Here is a 13,575-nt window from a genome sequence, read left to right as displayed (position 1 = left end):
TGTAGACTAATTTCCAGGCATTAAGAGCTTGTTTGTGAAAATTAGACAACTTAATTGGGAGTTTAGTACATTTAAAATCACAGGCAAGTAAAAAGTCAAGACCACCACATTCTTTAAAAATTAGATTGGGAATAAAGAACCATGGAAGGTTATTTTGACAAAGACAGTGCTTGATCCAATTAATTTTAAATACATTATTGATAGTGTCGAAATCTAAAGCATTAAGTCCTCCTTCTGATACACTTCTGATTATGGTTTTCCTTTTAATATACTCTGTCTTGCCTCTCTAGATAAATTTGAATAAAATTTTATCAACTGCAGCACACATTTTAGAATCTACATAAAGAGACAATGCAGGATATACAAGTCTGGAGATCCCTTCAGCCTTGGAAATCAATACACGACCTTGGATAGATAAATTTCTTTGGAGCCAACAGTTAAAAATATTTCTTGTTTTTTGTAATCTTTGCGAAACATTCTGTGACTCTCTCTGAGGCTGATTTACTAATTACAATACCCAAGTATCGAACTACCTGTTTAACCTGTATTCCAGATATACATGAGTCTTCTAGTTGGTGTACAGCCATAATCTCACTTTTAGACTGATTCACAGACAGACCTGAGGCATCAGAGAACAGTTTGAGTGCCTCTAGAATAACAGGAACCTGAATTTTGTTTTTCAAAAATAAACAAGTGTCATCAGCAAGTTGACTGATAGTTAAAGTGAAATCTCCTATCTCAATACCTCTAACTTGGGAGCAATGCAGAGTGTAAAGATTTAATGTTTCAGCTGCTAATAAAAATAAAAACGGGGAAATAGGGCATCCCTGTCTAATACCTCTTCGGATAACAAAACGAGAAGACGTACCACCGGATAAAGAAACACTACTTGAGATATTATTATAGAATGTGTGCATCATATTTGTAAAGGTTGGGCCAAAACCAAAGTGACTAAGGGCCTGATACATGAAATTGTGCTCAACGGTATCAAAAGCCTTACAAAAATCTAAAAACAAAATAAGAGCTTCCTCATTTACTAAATTTGAATAATCTAAAATGTCTAACACCAGTCTAATATTGTTTGAAATATTTCTTCCCTTCATAAATCCAGACTGTGTGACAGATATGATTTCCTCCAAACATGGTTTTAACCTATTGGCATATAGAGACGGTATTAATTTGTAATCCGAGTTAAGGAGTGTGATTGGGCGCCAGTTGTCTAAGTGCAAAATGTCTTTATTTGGTTTTGGAATTAGTGTAATTACTCCCTGTTTCATAGATTCTGTAAGTTTCCCATTTGCTGCACACTCATTGAACACATTCAAAATAAACTCTCTAATATCTTCCCAAAAAACTCTGTAAAACTCAAAAGGTAAACCATCAGGTCCTGGGCTTTTGTTAAATGGTGTTTTTTTAATGATATCATCTAATTCTTTCAATGACATTTCCTCCTCACAAAGGTTTTTGTTATTTATACTTATACCAGGAGTGAAAGGTCGTATCTTGTTAAAAAATAAATCACTTGAATCAGGGTTAAAAGATGATGTATATAATTTTTGATAAAAGTCTGAAACAAATTTTGAGATTATTTTGTCATCTGATATAATAGTGTCATCAATATACAAAGAGGAAATTTTTTTTTTTAAGTTCGGCTCGCTTTTTTTCCAAATGAAAAAAGTATGCAGAGTTTTTTTTCTCTGGCTTCTAGCCATTTGGCCCTAGATCTAATGAAGGCCCCTTTAGCCTTTTCTATATAAAAGGAGTCTAATTTTTCTCTTAATAGGTATAAACTTTCTTTCTCTGCATCATTTGGATTGGCAAGACAAGTAATACGATTAATTTCTTTTAATATAGATTCAAATTGTAATCCTTTTGATTTTAGAAGTTCTTTACTAAATTTTATAGAGAACTTTCGACACTCATATTTAAACAATTCCCAATTTAAGGTATGAGAAATATTAGTATTTTTTTTAAAAGAATCGATTATGCCTTTAATACCCAAACAATAATTAGAATTGTGTAATAAAGAGGTTTTTAATTTCCAATACCCTGGTTTCCTAAACGAGTTACAGTTAAGGTCAGAAATTTCTAACTCGATACCTGAGTGATCAGTTAAAGGTGCACTGGAAATAGAGCATGATTTAACAGAAGAAATCAGACTATCAGATATTAACCAAAAATCAATACGTGATTTTTGTGTCAAATCAGATTTGAACCAAGTAAAGGAAGAGGAAGAGTCATTATGTAAGAATCTATGAATATCTACCAGCGAGAGACTGGAACATATCACTAATTATTTTGTTAACAGTGGTAGTGCCATATTTTGGAGGAAATCTATCAAAACATAAATCAGGAGCCTCATTAAAGTCCCCGCCCATAATTAGTGATGTAGATGGGTATTTTATTTTTAAAGATATTAATTTGGATGTTAAATCTGTAAAGAGACAATTATTAAGACTGGATCTGTTAAAGCCATAGACATTAGCTAGAATAACAACGCTTTCCCAAACCTGGATAACAATAATTAACCATCTGCCTTCATTCGAGCAATGTGATTCAAGTACAGTGTTATTAAAGTGCTGATTAAATAAAATCATAACCCCAGCAGAATTATTGGAACCATGACAGTAGATAATTTTACTCCCCCATTGATTGGACCAGAAACTTTCATCTTTCACACCTGAATGTGTTTCTTGTAAAAAAGACATCTCTGCATTTTGATTTACAAAAAAGAAATAAAGCTTTACGTTTGGTTAAGTCTTGAATTCCCCTAACATTGAGTGAAAAACAATTCAACTTAAATGACAAAACAACAAACAAGAACTTGTAACAAAAATCTATTGTTTAGTAAATAAAACTAAAACTTAACGGATTGAGGTAGAAAAAAGTAAGTGCAACACTTATCCAGACCTCCTCACTGTAGTAAGAACCAGTTTAACATAACTATTCTAAGTTGGAACTTTAACAAGAAACAATTCCCATGAGGATGAAAAACCTCACTACAGAATATTAGAGTCACTGTATATAGTCATTTATATGTTGTCCACTGTAATTTTCTTCCCGTTGATGATGGCAGCTGAACCCTGAAACCCTGCACGTTTACCTTCGAGTCTAGCTTGGTTCACGAGTGGCCACAGTTTATTTCGAGCTTCCCTTGCGCGTCGGCCCAGATGAGGTCACGGTGCGTGCGAGAGGTGAACTGCACAATAATGCGACGAGGCTGAGTGAGTCCTTTCTTCCCAAGCCTGTGGGCCACGTCGATGGAAGACTGGAGAACATCTGCTAGACATGGTGAAACTAAACCCAATATTTCCATCACAGCCATCTTTATATTTTCACCTTCCACTTCAGGGATACCAGCAATCCGTAGGTTCCACCGTCTTTTGTATGCCTCCAATTCATCCAACTTTTCCCAGAGTTGCTTGTTTTCAGTCTTTAGTGACGTAACTTGATCCTTCATCGCACTGGAGTTAGTAACGGCAAGATCAGCCTTATCAGAGATCGCGTCCATTTTAGTTCCAAGTTCAGTGATGCGGTTTGAGTTACACGAGACAGAGTTTTCAATTGCCGTTAATTTCTCTAAAAAATCGTCCTGTTTTTTCCCTAGTTTCTCAATTGATGGTTCTGTAGTGTGGCGTCGCATCTTTGATTGTGGACTCTTGGTGGGAGTATCAGGTAATAAAGTTGAAAGAGCAGCTTTATCCTCCTGCACAGGTGCCGTTATGTAATCATGCACACGTTTCACTGCTAAAGCATCTTCCATTTGTTGCGATGAGGAAAATAAATCTTATGACTGAATTGTTATAACCGATAGAGAGAGCAGTCACATCTCAAATAGCAACTAGCAGGCTAATTTCCAATAAAGTGCGTATAGGAAACATCCATCATCCTCAAGAAAAATAAGGGTTCTTAATTTTGTTAGATTAATAACATTTAATACTGTCTTTACTCACATGAGGACAAGTTAGGTCAAGTATTGCACAAAATAGTTTAAGAGCAACTATCAACGCGACTTACACAGGCGCCATCTTGGCCCCGCCCCCCGACTATCGCCTTGCCACTGGTGTACCAACGGTGGCCCAGCAGTGGCAAACCGCTGGTGGCGTGCCACCCAAAAACGCTGTCAGACCGACGGCATTTTCAGATTGGTCGGCTTGCCGATGGTGTGCCGACGGTGGTCCGACCGTGTCTAGCCGCTGACAAAAAACGCTGGCGGACCGCCAAGTCATTGTTAGCTGGGGCAGTTTCATTTGGTGCCAGCTCTAATTATACTCGACGGAAATTCATTTAATTACCTATTAAATTACTCTTATTGTGTGTTGCGCTTGGTAAACCATGTATTAGTTAAGCTAAAATCTTTCTTTAGGTCGACTTGATATAAAAACGACGACACGTTACGCAGTTTCATTTCACACCTGCTCTAAATTGAGTAAAAAAATATAATTCTGTAAGTCATAATAATAAGAAACTTTCTCATAATTATGACTTAGTATCTCATTATTACGAGAAACTTTCTCAATATGACGACTTATCTTATAATAATGAGAAACTTTCTTGTAATTATGACTTAGTTTCTCATAATAATGAGAAACTTCTAGGCATGCGCAAAGCAGCGGAGCAGTGACACGCTAGCGACATCCGCTGGTCAAATGCGATAACTCCGCAACCATGGCACGTTCTGCAGGGATATAGTCGTTTATTCATTTGTAACATTCATTTGTATTTTTGTGTATGAACAAGCAGAAACACAGAGTGGTGATCCATGGATTTCAAACAGATAGAGGAATGATAAGACAGCACACACCTACATATCCAAGTCTTTTAAAGAACGCTTCAGCTGGAAAGCTGTCTTTTGCATACATTCTAATGAGTCATAAACATCTTAAAAGGTGTTTTCTGTAGGAATATCACTGGAATGAAGGTTTATGACTGGGCAAGTGCTTTAGGACCCGGTTTATATTAGAAAAGCTTTCCAGCGCCTTGTCTAGGCAAACCTGCACATCAAATAGCCTAGACTCATCCGCGAAATACGTGTTAACGTTAACACATAAACCCACACATTTTATGAAGATGTTGCACTTAAACTTAACGAATACATGTCTCATTCCTTTGTTAATCTGATAGTTTTGTAAGCCGTCGCGTTCATGCAACAGCTTCCACCGTTACCACGGAAACCACTTTGCGTTCCACCTTCTCGTGCGCATGGAAAAGTATTGAAGATATACTGATAATGTATAATAACTGATGTTATTTAATGATACTATAGATTACTTTAACGAAACAACTGTTTTGCATAACGTGCCATGTTTGCTGTTCTCGCGTTTACGAGACTTTGACCAGCGGATGTCGCTAGCGTGCCACGCCCTTCTGCTCCGCTGCTCTGCCCATGCGTAGAAGTTTCTCATTATAAGCAAGTTTCTCATTATTATGAGATACTAAGTCATTATTATGAGAAAGTTTCTCATTATTACGAGAAAGTTTCTCATTGTTATGAGATACTAAGTCATTATTACGAGATACTTTCTCAATATGAGATACTAAGTCATAATTATGAGAAAGTTTCTCATTATTATGACTTACAGAATTATATTTTTTTTACTCAATTGTGGCGGAAACAGGCTTCCATACATAGCAGCTTTTAGACATTGTTCTATTTTTTTGTTATAAGCCAGAAATGACAAGGAGGCAGCCTCAGGCTATATAAAGTCAATGGAGACTGTTGGATTGTGCCCATGTGGTGATATCGCTTATAGATGAATGACGATTCTTGATGCAGTGCCGCCTGAGGGATCAGAGATCACGGTTGTTCAGCTTAGGCTTGCGCCCTTGTCCTTTACGCACTGAAATTTATCCACATTCCTTGAATCTTTTAATTATGTTATGCACTGTTGAAGGTGAAATAAGCAAATGTCTTCCTATCTTTCTTTGAGGAACATTGTTTTGAAACATTTCCATAATTTTCTCACGTATTTGTTGGCAAACTGGCGATCTTCGGCCCATCTTTGCTCCTAAAGGACTAGACCTTTCTTGGATGCTGCTTTTGTACCAAATCATAATTACAATCACCTGTTGACATCACCTGTTTCAAATCACATCATTATTTAACCAATTTACCTGATTACTAGCCCTAAATTGCTCCTGTCCCAACCTTTTTTGGAATGTGTTGCAGGTCTGAATGACAGGAAAGGATGTATATTTACAAATGAAATTAAGCTGACCAGACAAAACATGAAATATTTTGTGTTCACATTGTCTGCAATGAAATACAAGTCAAAGTAAATTTAGAAATCACTACTTTCTTTTTTTATTTGTGTTTTCCATACTGTCCCAACTTTTTCTGATTTGGGGTTGTAGCTTAGAGAGAAAAAACTTAGTACATTTATTAGGTATAAAACATGTGCATTAAAAAAGTTTGTGACAGAATAATTAATTAATAACTGGAATAATCTGAAATGATGCTATGATCATTCTGAAATTCGAAGTCGAATCGGTCGAATTCAAATTTGGACTATGCTGAAAAGCTGTTTTTTGAATTTTTTTTAAATAGATCTGCAATGCAAAGTCATAATGTGAGCGCATATAGTACTGTAGTGCTGTTTGTGTCATTCCTCGAAATGTGTGTACCATTTTTGTCTGCTTGTTTTATTATTCATATTAAAGTCCTGGGACTCATTCGCATAAGACGCAATACACATTGCTTCCAGTTAGCTCTGTGGTGTCAGTCTTTAAAGTTTACAAATATCAAGTCCATACCTCCACCTTGCACACTACTCTGTAGTGCGGTCGAAAACTGTGTGCTTCCCCACTACCAATACACACCTGTTGTCTGATTACTCAGGTGCCCTTAATATACAGTACCAGAGCGCCACCCAATGGACAAATATATAATTACATTAAAATGGCTTTAAAAAAAAATAGCCAACCAAAATATCAAAGCAGTGTGTACTGGATCAGTTTAGCAAATAATGTTTGAGTTTCTGTTATTGACAGAGGTGGAAATGGTATGGATGTATCATGTTATGAAAGGTCAGCCAGAACATCTATCTACTCTGACCTAACCTCAAACTATTTCACATTTTTAAACAAGACTTTAATTTTGCTTTAAAACAAGCTAGCATAAATTTGTCTTTCAGATTTTTTTTAATCTAGTTAATTAAGATTAGATCCTTAGCTTTCTTCTCTGCTATTAGTTTCCATGGTCTTAGTAATTTCATTTTTTTTTTTTTTTTTTTTTTTTTTTTTTTTGTTGGATGAAAAAAATGCTTTTTCACTGATTCACAAAGAAATGGAATTTTTTTTACTCACAAGTATGGTAAGATATCTGTTAAAGATCTATTAATCTGGAAAGCATCTGCTGTGTTAAATCAAATCAAACTCTTAGAAAAAGCAGTTTTACATACATTCTAAATCTTAAATATCGTAACGACATCTTCTAAATGTCTATATGACATCTAACAGGAAACATCTTAGGGACATGTTGCAGATGAGAAAACACTCTAAATACATTTTGCAGACAAACCTGACAAATGCACTTGAAATAAAACACCTAAACAGTGTCTTGAGGTGTGATGACCAAGGAGGAAAAATTGATGATTAGCCATTTAAAAATAATGCACACCTGAGGTGTATTTTTCTAATAATTAAGCGACCTGTTGTCAATTATTCCTTACTTTGTTCCAGAGTTTTTATTACATGCTGAAAAAAAGAGGAAAAGACAGTTTTATTCCCTGACCCAAACAGATGTAAAAGAACATCATTTTCCATAAATTTATAATGGTAATAGTTGACATTAGATTTTAAAGCACTAAACAAAAAATGAATCATTGAATTTGTGACAGAACTTTCTAATGAATGAATAATGAATGTCTGAGTGAATGTGCAAATCTTATGCTGTATATTTGCATGTGTGTCATGTATTATATTTTGAATCTAGGCATTTTTTTTTACACCTCAATTTTTATGATCTGAAGTGAAAAGATTAACATTCTTTCATTTGTTTATTTTTTTAGGCACGTCTGGTGTTGATACAGACAGAGTGTCAGTGATGGAGGGAGATTCAGTCACTCTACACACTGGTGTTAAAAAAACCCAAGAAGACAGCATGAAATGGTATTTTAAAGACATCCGCATCGCTCAAATCAATGGAGATTCCAGTAAGACCTGTACAGATGTTCAGTGTAAAGATAGTGATGAGAGATTCAGAGGCAGACTGAAGCTGGATCATCAGACTGGATCTCTGACCATCACAAACATCACAAACACAGACTCTGGAGAATATACACTGAAGATCAGCGGCGGCAGCGGCCATGAAAAGATCTTCAGTGTCACTGTTCATGGTGAGTGTCATTTAATTTTTATTTCAATGCAGGTTTTATGTGTTTAATCACTTAATATCACATCATTAATTTGTTTTTTGAAGCAGTTACAAATAGAGCTGCTTTCCTCTTTACCTGTAGCTGCATCAGAACAGTATTAAATCTAAATTGTCTTTCCATTGGCAAGATGCTGAAGCTAGAGGTCATCACGGTTCCAAAAAATCATACACGAACCTGAAGTGACCCGTAAATGTGCCACACAGAACCGACGTGGACCCGTCTATTATTTTGAAAGTTGGACTCAGACCCATGAAGAACCAAGAAATGCCATAAATGTTAGTGGTGCAACAGATCACAAAACTCGCGGTTCAGATCATATTACGGTTTTCGAGTCACGGATTGGATAATTTTTCAGATCAGCAAAAATAAAAAAAGAATAAATAAACAAAATTCAAATAAAAATGGATTTTATAAAGACAAACGGAATTTTTTCTTCCCATTTATTACTTAAACACTTTAAGTCCTTTGATATCACTGCAAAACTCCTGACTAATAAAATTCAAACATTATTAAAGACAAATAAACAGACAGTAAAAATAATACACAAAAGAAAACAGAGATAAATACAATAGACCAGTTACTAATATTTAGGTCTAACAGTAGTATTCAAGTACAGAAATGTAATTAATAAATATAATTGTAATTACACTGCATGCATAGTATTCATTGTATAAATTAAATATAGATTAATCATTGTTAGAGTTGTTTGACAATTAATGACATAACAAGAAATTTTGCGTTCCCTCAAGAAACTTTGTGTTCCCTCAAGATATTTTGCATTCCCTTGAGAAATTATGGCAGAATTTTCTAATGAATGAATGAGAATGGTGAATGTTTGTCTGAGTGAATGTGCAAATGTTATGCTGTATCTTTGCATGTGTGTCATGTATTAAATTTTGAATCCAGGCATTTTTTAACCCTCAATTTTAATGATCTGAAGTGAAAAGATTAACATTCTTTCATTTGTTCATCTGGTGTTGGTACAGATAAAGTGTCAGTGATGGAGGGAGATTCAGTCACTCTACACACTGATGTTAAAAAAAACCAACAAGACGGCATGAAATGGTATTTTAATGACATTCGCATCGCTCAAATCAATGGAGATCTCAGTAAGATCTGTACAGATGTTCAGTGTAATGAAGGTACTGAGAGATTCAGAGACAGACTGAAGCTGGATCATCAGACTGGATCTCTGACCATCACAAACACCAGAAACACAGACTCTGGAGTTTATCAACTGAAGATCAGCAGTGGCAGTGACAGAAGTGGCCATGAAAAGATCTTCAGTGTTACAGTTCATGGTGAGTGTCATTTAATGAATGTTTAAATGTAGGTTTAATCACATAATATCACATAATTAATTGTTTTTATTGCAATTACAATTAGGGCTGCTTTTTCACTTTATGAAGTTTTATTAACAAAGTTCTTGAGGAACACATTCAAATGATCAATCCAATCAACACATCTTTCCAATCAGCATGAGAGGATGCCTATAGAATTTTTTTTTCAAATTCTGCTCCTGCACAGAAGGGAAGATTGGGCTCATCTGCAGTGAGGTTAAAGTTAATACATATAGTAACAGCAGTCAGAGAGCTAATTAACACAATTTCGGTTTAATTTGTAAAAATTATGTTTTATTGAGTCTTTATCTCCAACAAACAAGCAGTAAGAGCTGAAGAAGGCAGACATTACATCAGGCAAGTTGATGATGTAAATCTGGGTATCGTGACCCTTCAGAACAGCTTAAGAATTTAAAATTAAAAAACAACTGTAAGAAAAAATTAGGACATTGAAGATCTCGAAGAAGTTTATTGCGTCGTAGCAATGACAAAGTAGACAAAAAACCTTGGGTTCGTCAGAGTCGTAATGAACCCAGAACATCCAAATGTCAAACCTTTTATCCCATTAAAGTTTACTACTCTTAATGTAAATAAACCCAGCATTTAAAAGACGTCTAATAGCCGTCCAAACACAACCTTGATGTCTAGGCTAAAACCAGGCAAAATTTGGGCTTTCAGTGAACATTTAATAGATCAAATGAAACCAGACACCTTGTAATCATTGTTGACTTTGCTTACATGATGGAATATTATACATCTCGCATGTTACTTTGACAAAAACAACATGTAACCAAATTCAAAGTTAGCTTGGCTAGAAGTGAGTTACTCATAGCCGGACTATATCAGGTCTATACCTAGATGGTGAAAGGACTATCCTGTTGTAGTCTGTAGGTAATGAAGTTGTGACACCCCATTGTCTGAGATGGTTCACAGGGTCCCTCACCTGTTCCCATTCTACAGTTGATGAACATTAAGTCAGAATGCGATCATCCCAAATGATGCAGAAACAACAAAAACATTGACTTTCTTCTTCTCTATGATAATTAAGCCATTTGGTGAAATGAGCATGATCAACCACCAATCTTTGAGTGGAAGTCTGTCATTTCTTCCATAACTTTTTCCCCAGAACAGTCCCAGGTTATATATGCCATATTTATTCCTAATTGGACAAATGGACATTCTAAAGCTTTTTCAGAAAAAAAAGAAAAAGAAAAAAAAATTGCTTTACAGGTTGAAAATCAAGAAAGAACTTGTATGAAATGCACAATTACACATATTTTCAGTTTTTCTGTTGTGGAGTTTCTTTTCCCCAAAAATATCATTCAATCATCTGTTGGTTTGTGTTTCAGGAGTTTCTGCTGCTGAACGAGATGAAATGAAGAGAAAGACAGTGAAGGAGGGAGAATCTGTTATTTTAGATCCTCATGTAATGAAAACCCCAAATGTGATGACGTGGTATTTTAATGACATTCTCATCACTGAAATCACTGGAGATCAGAGTAAGATCTGTACAGATGATCAGTGTGAAGAGAGATTCAGAGACAGACTGAAGCTGGATCATCAGACTGGATCTCTGACCATCACAAACACCAGAAACACAGACTCTGGAGAATATAAACTAGAGATCACCAGCAGAAGCAGCCTTCGTCGTCGCCGCAGCATCAGCATCAGCAGTGTAAAGAGCTTCAGTGTTTCTGTCATTGGTAAGTGTAATTTAGTCATTCAGTCATTTGGCAGTGAAAACACCTTTACATTGGAATATAAAGAAAGAGGGTCTTGTTGCATCTCTTTTAGTTGCTCGATGACTTGTCACTGATGCGGCGGTACTTTTGACTTCACTGTATGAAACAGTGTTCACCTTTAAACAGAATCAGATTTAGATTTACTCTCTCAAACCATCTGTTATCTCATTGTGTGATGTTATAGATCAATCTGACAGATATTTTCACACTAATGACTGTTTCTCTTCATCTGTTTCAGATTCAGGTCTGTCTTCAGGTGCTGTAGCAGGAATAGTTGTTGTTGCTGTTGTTGTTCTGCTGCTGGTGTTTGTAGCTGCAGCTGCTGGTGTGATTTACCGTCGCCACAGGATAGTCAGAAATGGCAAGTGTCACCTACAGAAACTATGAGAGGAAAACATCTTTATTGTGCAAAATTAGTGTTTCATTATGTTTGTGATTTGTTTTTCAAAGCAGACATGGGGGAAAAAGAACAAGGAGTTATTGAAGAAAATCCATCAACGAGGTAAGATACTGCACTACTGTAGTTTGTCTTGTAACTATGAAATACATCATTCAGATCTGTTGTTTTGACAAAAACGTCCTGATAAGAACTAAACATTTCAAACCTAATTCACTGATCAATGACAGATGTGCTGATTTCTGTAGCTGTTTATTTTTCTCATTAACCTTCTGTGATTCGTTGTTCTCTTACAGATCCTTAATGACAGGGGAAAAAACAGAGGTCATATAATCTGAGAAGATCGCAACAGCTTCCACAACATTATTCCCAAATGAAATAAAAGGAAAAGGAGCGGAAAGCCGGAAACATGATGAAATGCTTATTAATAGGCACTTATCTTTACCTATACTTGATACAGAGATAATATTGTGATGCTCATATTTTCTAGCTGGGTGTTAATTTCTAATTTTATCATAAAGCAAGCATATTTGATATTTGCATCTTATGAACCTGCAGTACATTTAATATTTTAGCGTATGCTTTTACGCAGTTGAATTGTGTATTAAGAGCTTTTTTACTGTTTGTAGCATCAAAACAATGATAAAATGTCACTGTTTAGAACTTTCATTGTTCCTCAGAAGTTGGCATCATTTTCCAGTCTTTGAGAAAAGCAAAGAGCTATAATATCTGTTATGTTTATTAATAACTTTGAAACTTGTATGGCAGCACAGATTCTGGAAGTTAAAGTCGTCTTTATTTTCTCCATAGGAAAAAGTTTTTTTCTTCATGATTCTGTATAAACCTTTCAGACAGACATGTCACTATTCACTGTTGCACTTTATTGCACTATTTCTCATGAGCTTTATGATGTGTATATTTTCACTCTGTTTGGTTTTAAATAAACTGAATATACTGAAAAAAAAGTTTCTAATCAACTGCAATTATTCATACAAGTAATAGTTTATTTTTATTTTGATACCCCCTCAATTAAAATTGAGGCTTTTACATGATTTATAGATGTATATCGGTTTGGTAGGTAATATTCAATTTTCAGTTCAATTCTACAGTGATTTATTGGCGTGACAAATATTTTTACATTTGTATTTGTGGGGTTGCTGCATATGAAACAAATGAAAAAAAAAGCAAAATCAAATTCAGTAAAAATATGAAAACTGTATTTAACAAATGTAAAATGGAAGGCATTAAAAAATAAAATGAAATATTGCATAATATTCATCGTTTTGCCCACCAGATGGCCCCAATACACCAGATTCTGGGAATTAACTTTTTTACAATCCAGTTCAGAGGAAAGAATTGGTAAGCAAAGTCTCTTTTCACCATCACTTAACAATTAGACCACACATATTTTCATTTTTACTGATTAAAGCTCCAATATATGCCACAATATTTATGAGATCTGTTTTCTTCTTTTATTAACCTCTTGTCGATCTGACGTCATTGACCAGAAGAACAGCAGCAGCCGCAGCAGCCACGCCCATCAGAGCAGTGACAACCAATCAGAGCACAGCTTCAACAGAATCACAATAATGGGCGTGGACTTCTGAAAAACAAATGCGCAATGATAAAACATAGTTTTCAACAAGCTGACTTTAGCTGTCACAAACTCAAAATTAAAATAAAAAAGACATCTGCAAAAACTCCTTTTGTGCTTCACAGAA

At 35.3% G+C, this 13,575-nt stretch overlaps 1 protein-coding gene across 8 annotated transcripts in view; it reads left to right on the top strand.

Annotated features, from left to right (window-relative positions):
- LOC127519775 (carcinoembryonic antigen-related cell adhesion molecule 1-like) overlaps nt 1–12,819 on the top strand; it is a 74,907-nt gene extending 62,088 nt beyond the window's left edge. For 2 of the 8 annotated variants that reach the window (XM_051907331.1, XM_051907334.1), the window contains exons 2-7: nt 8,010–8,336; nt 9,362–9,676; nt 11,065–11,418; nt 11,696–11,818; nt 11,911–11,959; nt 12,151–12,470. In XM_051907331.1, coding sequence (XP_051763291.1) covers nt 8,010–8,336; nt 9,362–9,676; nt 11,065–11,418; nt 11,696–11,818; nt 11,911–11,959; nt 12,151–12,187 — 1,205 coding nt within the window. In that variant the 3' untranslated portion in view covers nt 12,188–12,470. Of the gene's footprint in view, nt 1–8,009; nt 8,337–9,361; nt 9,677–11,064; nt 11,419–11,695; nt 11,819–11,910; nt 11,960–12,150 lie in introns of all 8 variants that reach the window. The other 6 variants (XM_051907335.1, XM_051907330.1, XM_051907336.1 and 3 more) reach the window with 4 other exon arrangements.
- Nucleotides 12,820–13,575: the final 756 nt, after the last annotated feature.

Source organism: Ctenopharyngodon idella, chromosome 10, assembly GCF_019924925.1.
Source record: "Ctenopharyngodon idella isolate HZGC_01 chromosome 10, HZGC01, whole genome shotgun sequence".
NCBI classification, from domain to species: domain Eukaryota; kingdom Metazoa; phylum Chordata; class Actinopteri; order Cypriniformes; family Xenocyprididae; genus Ctenopharyngodon; species Ctenopharyngodon idella.
Note: the sequence above shows the minus strand (reverse complement) of the source record. Positions and strands in the feature narration are given on the sequence as shown.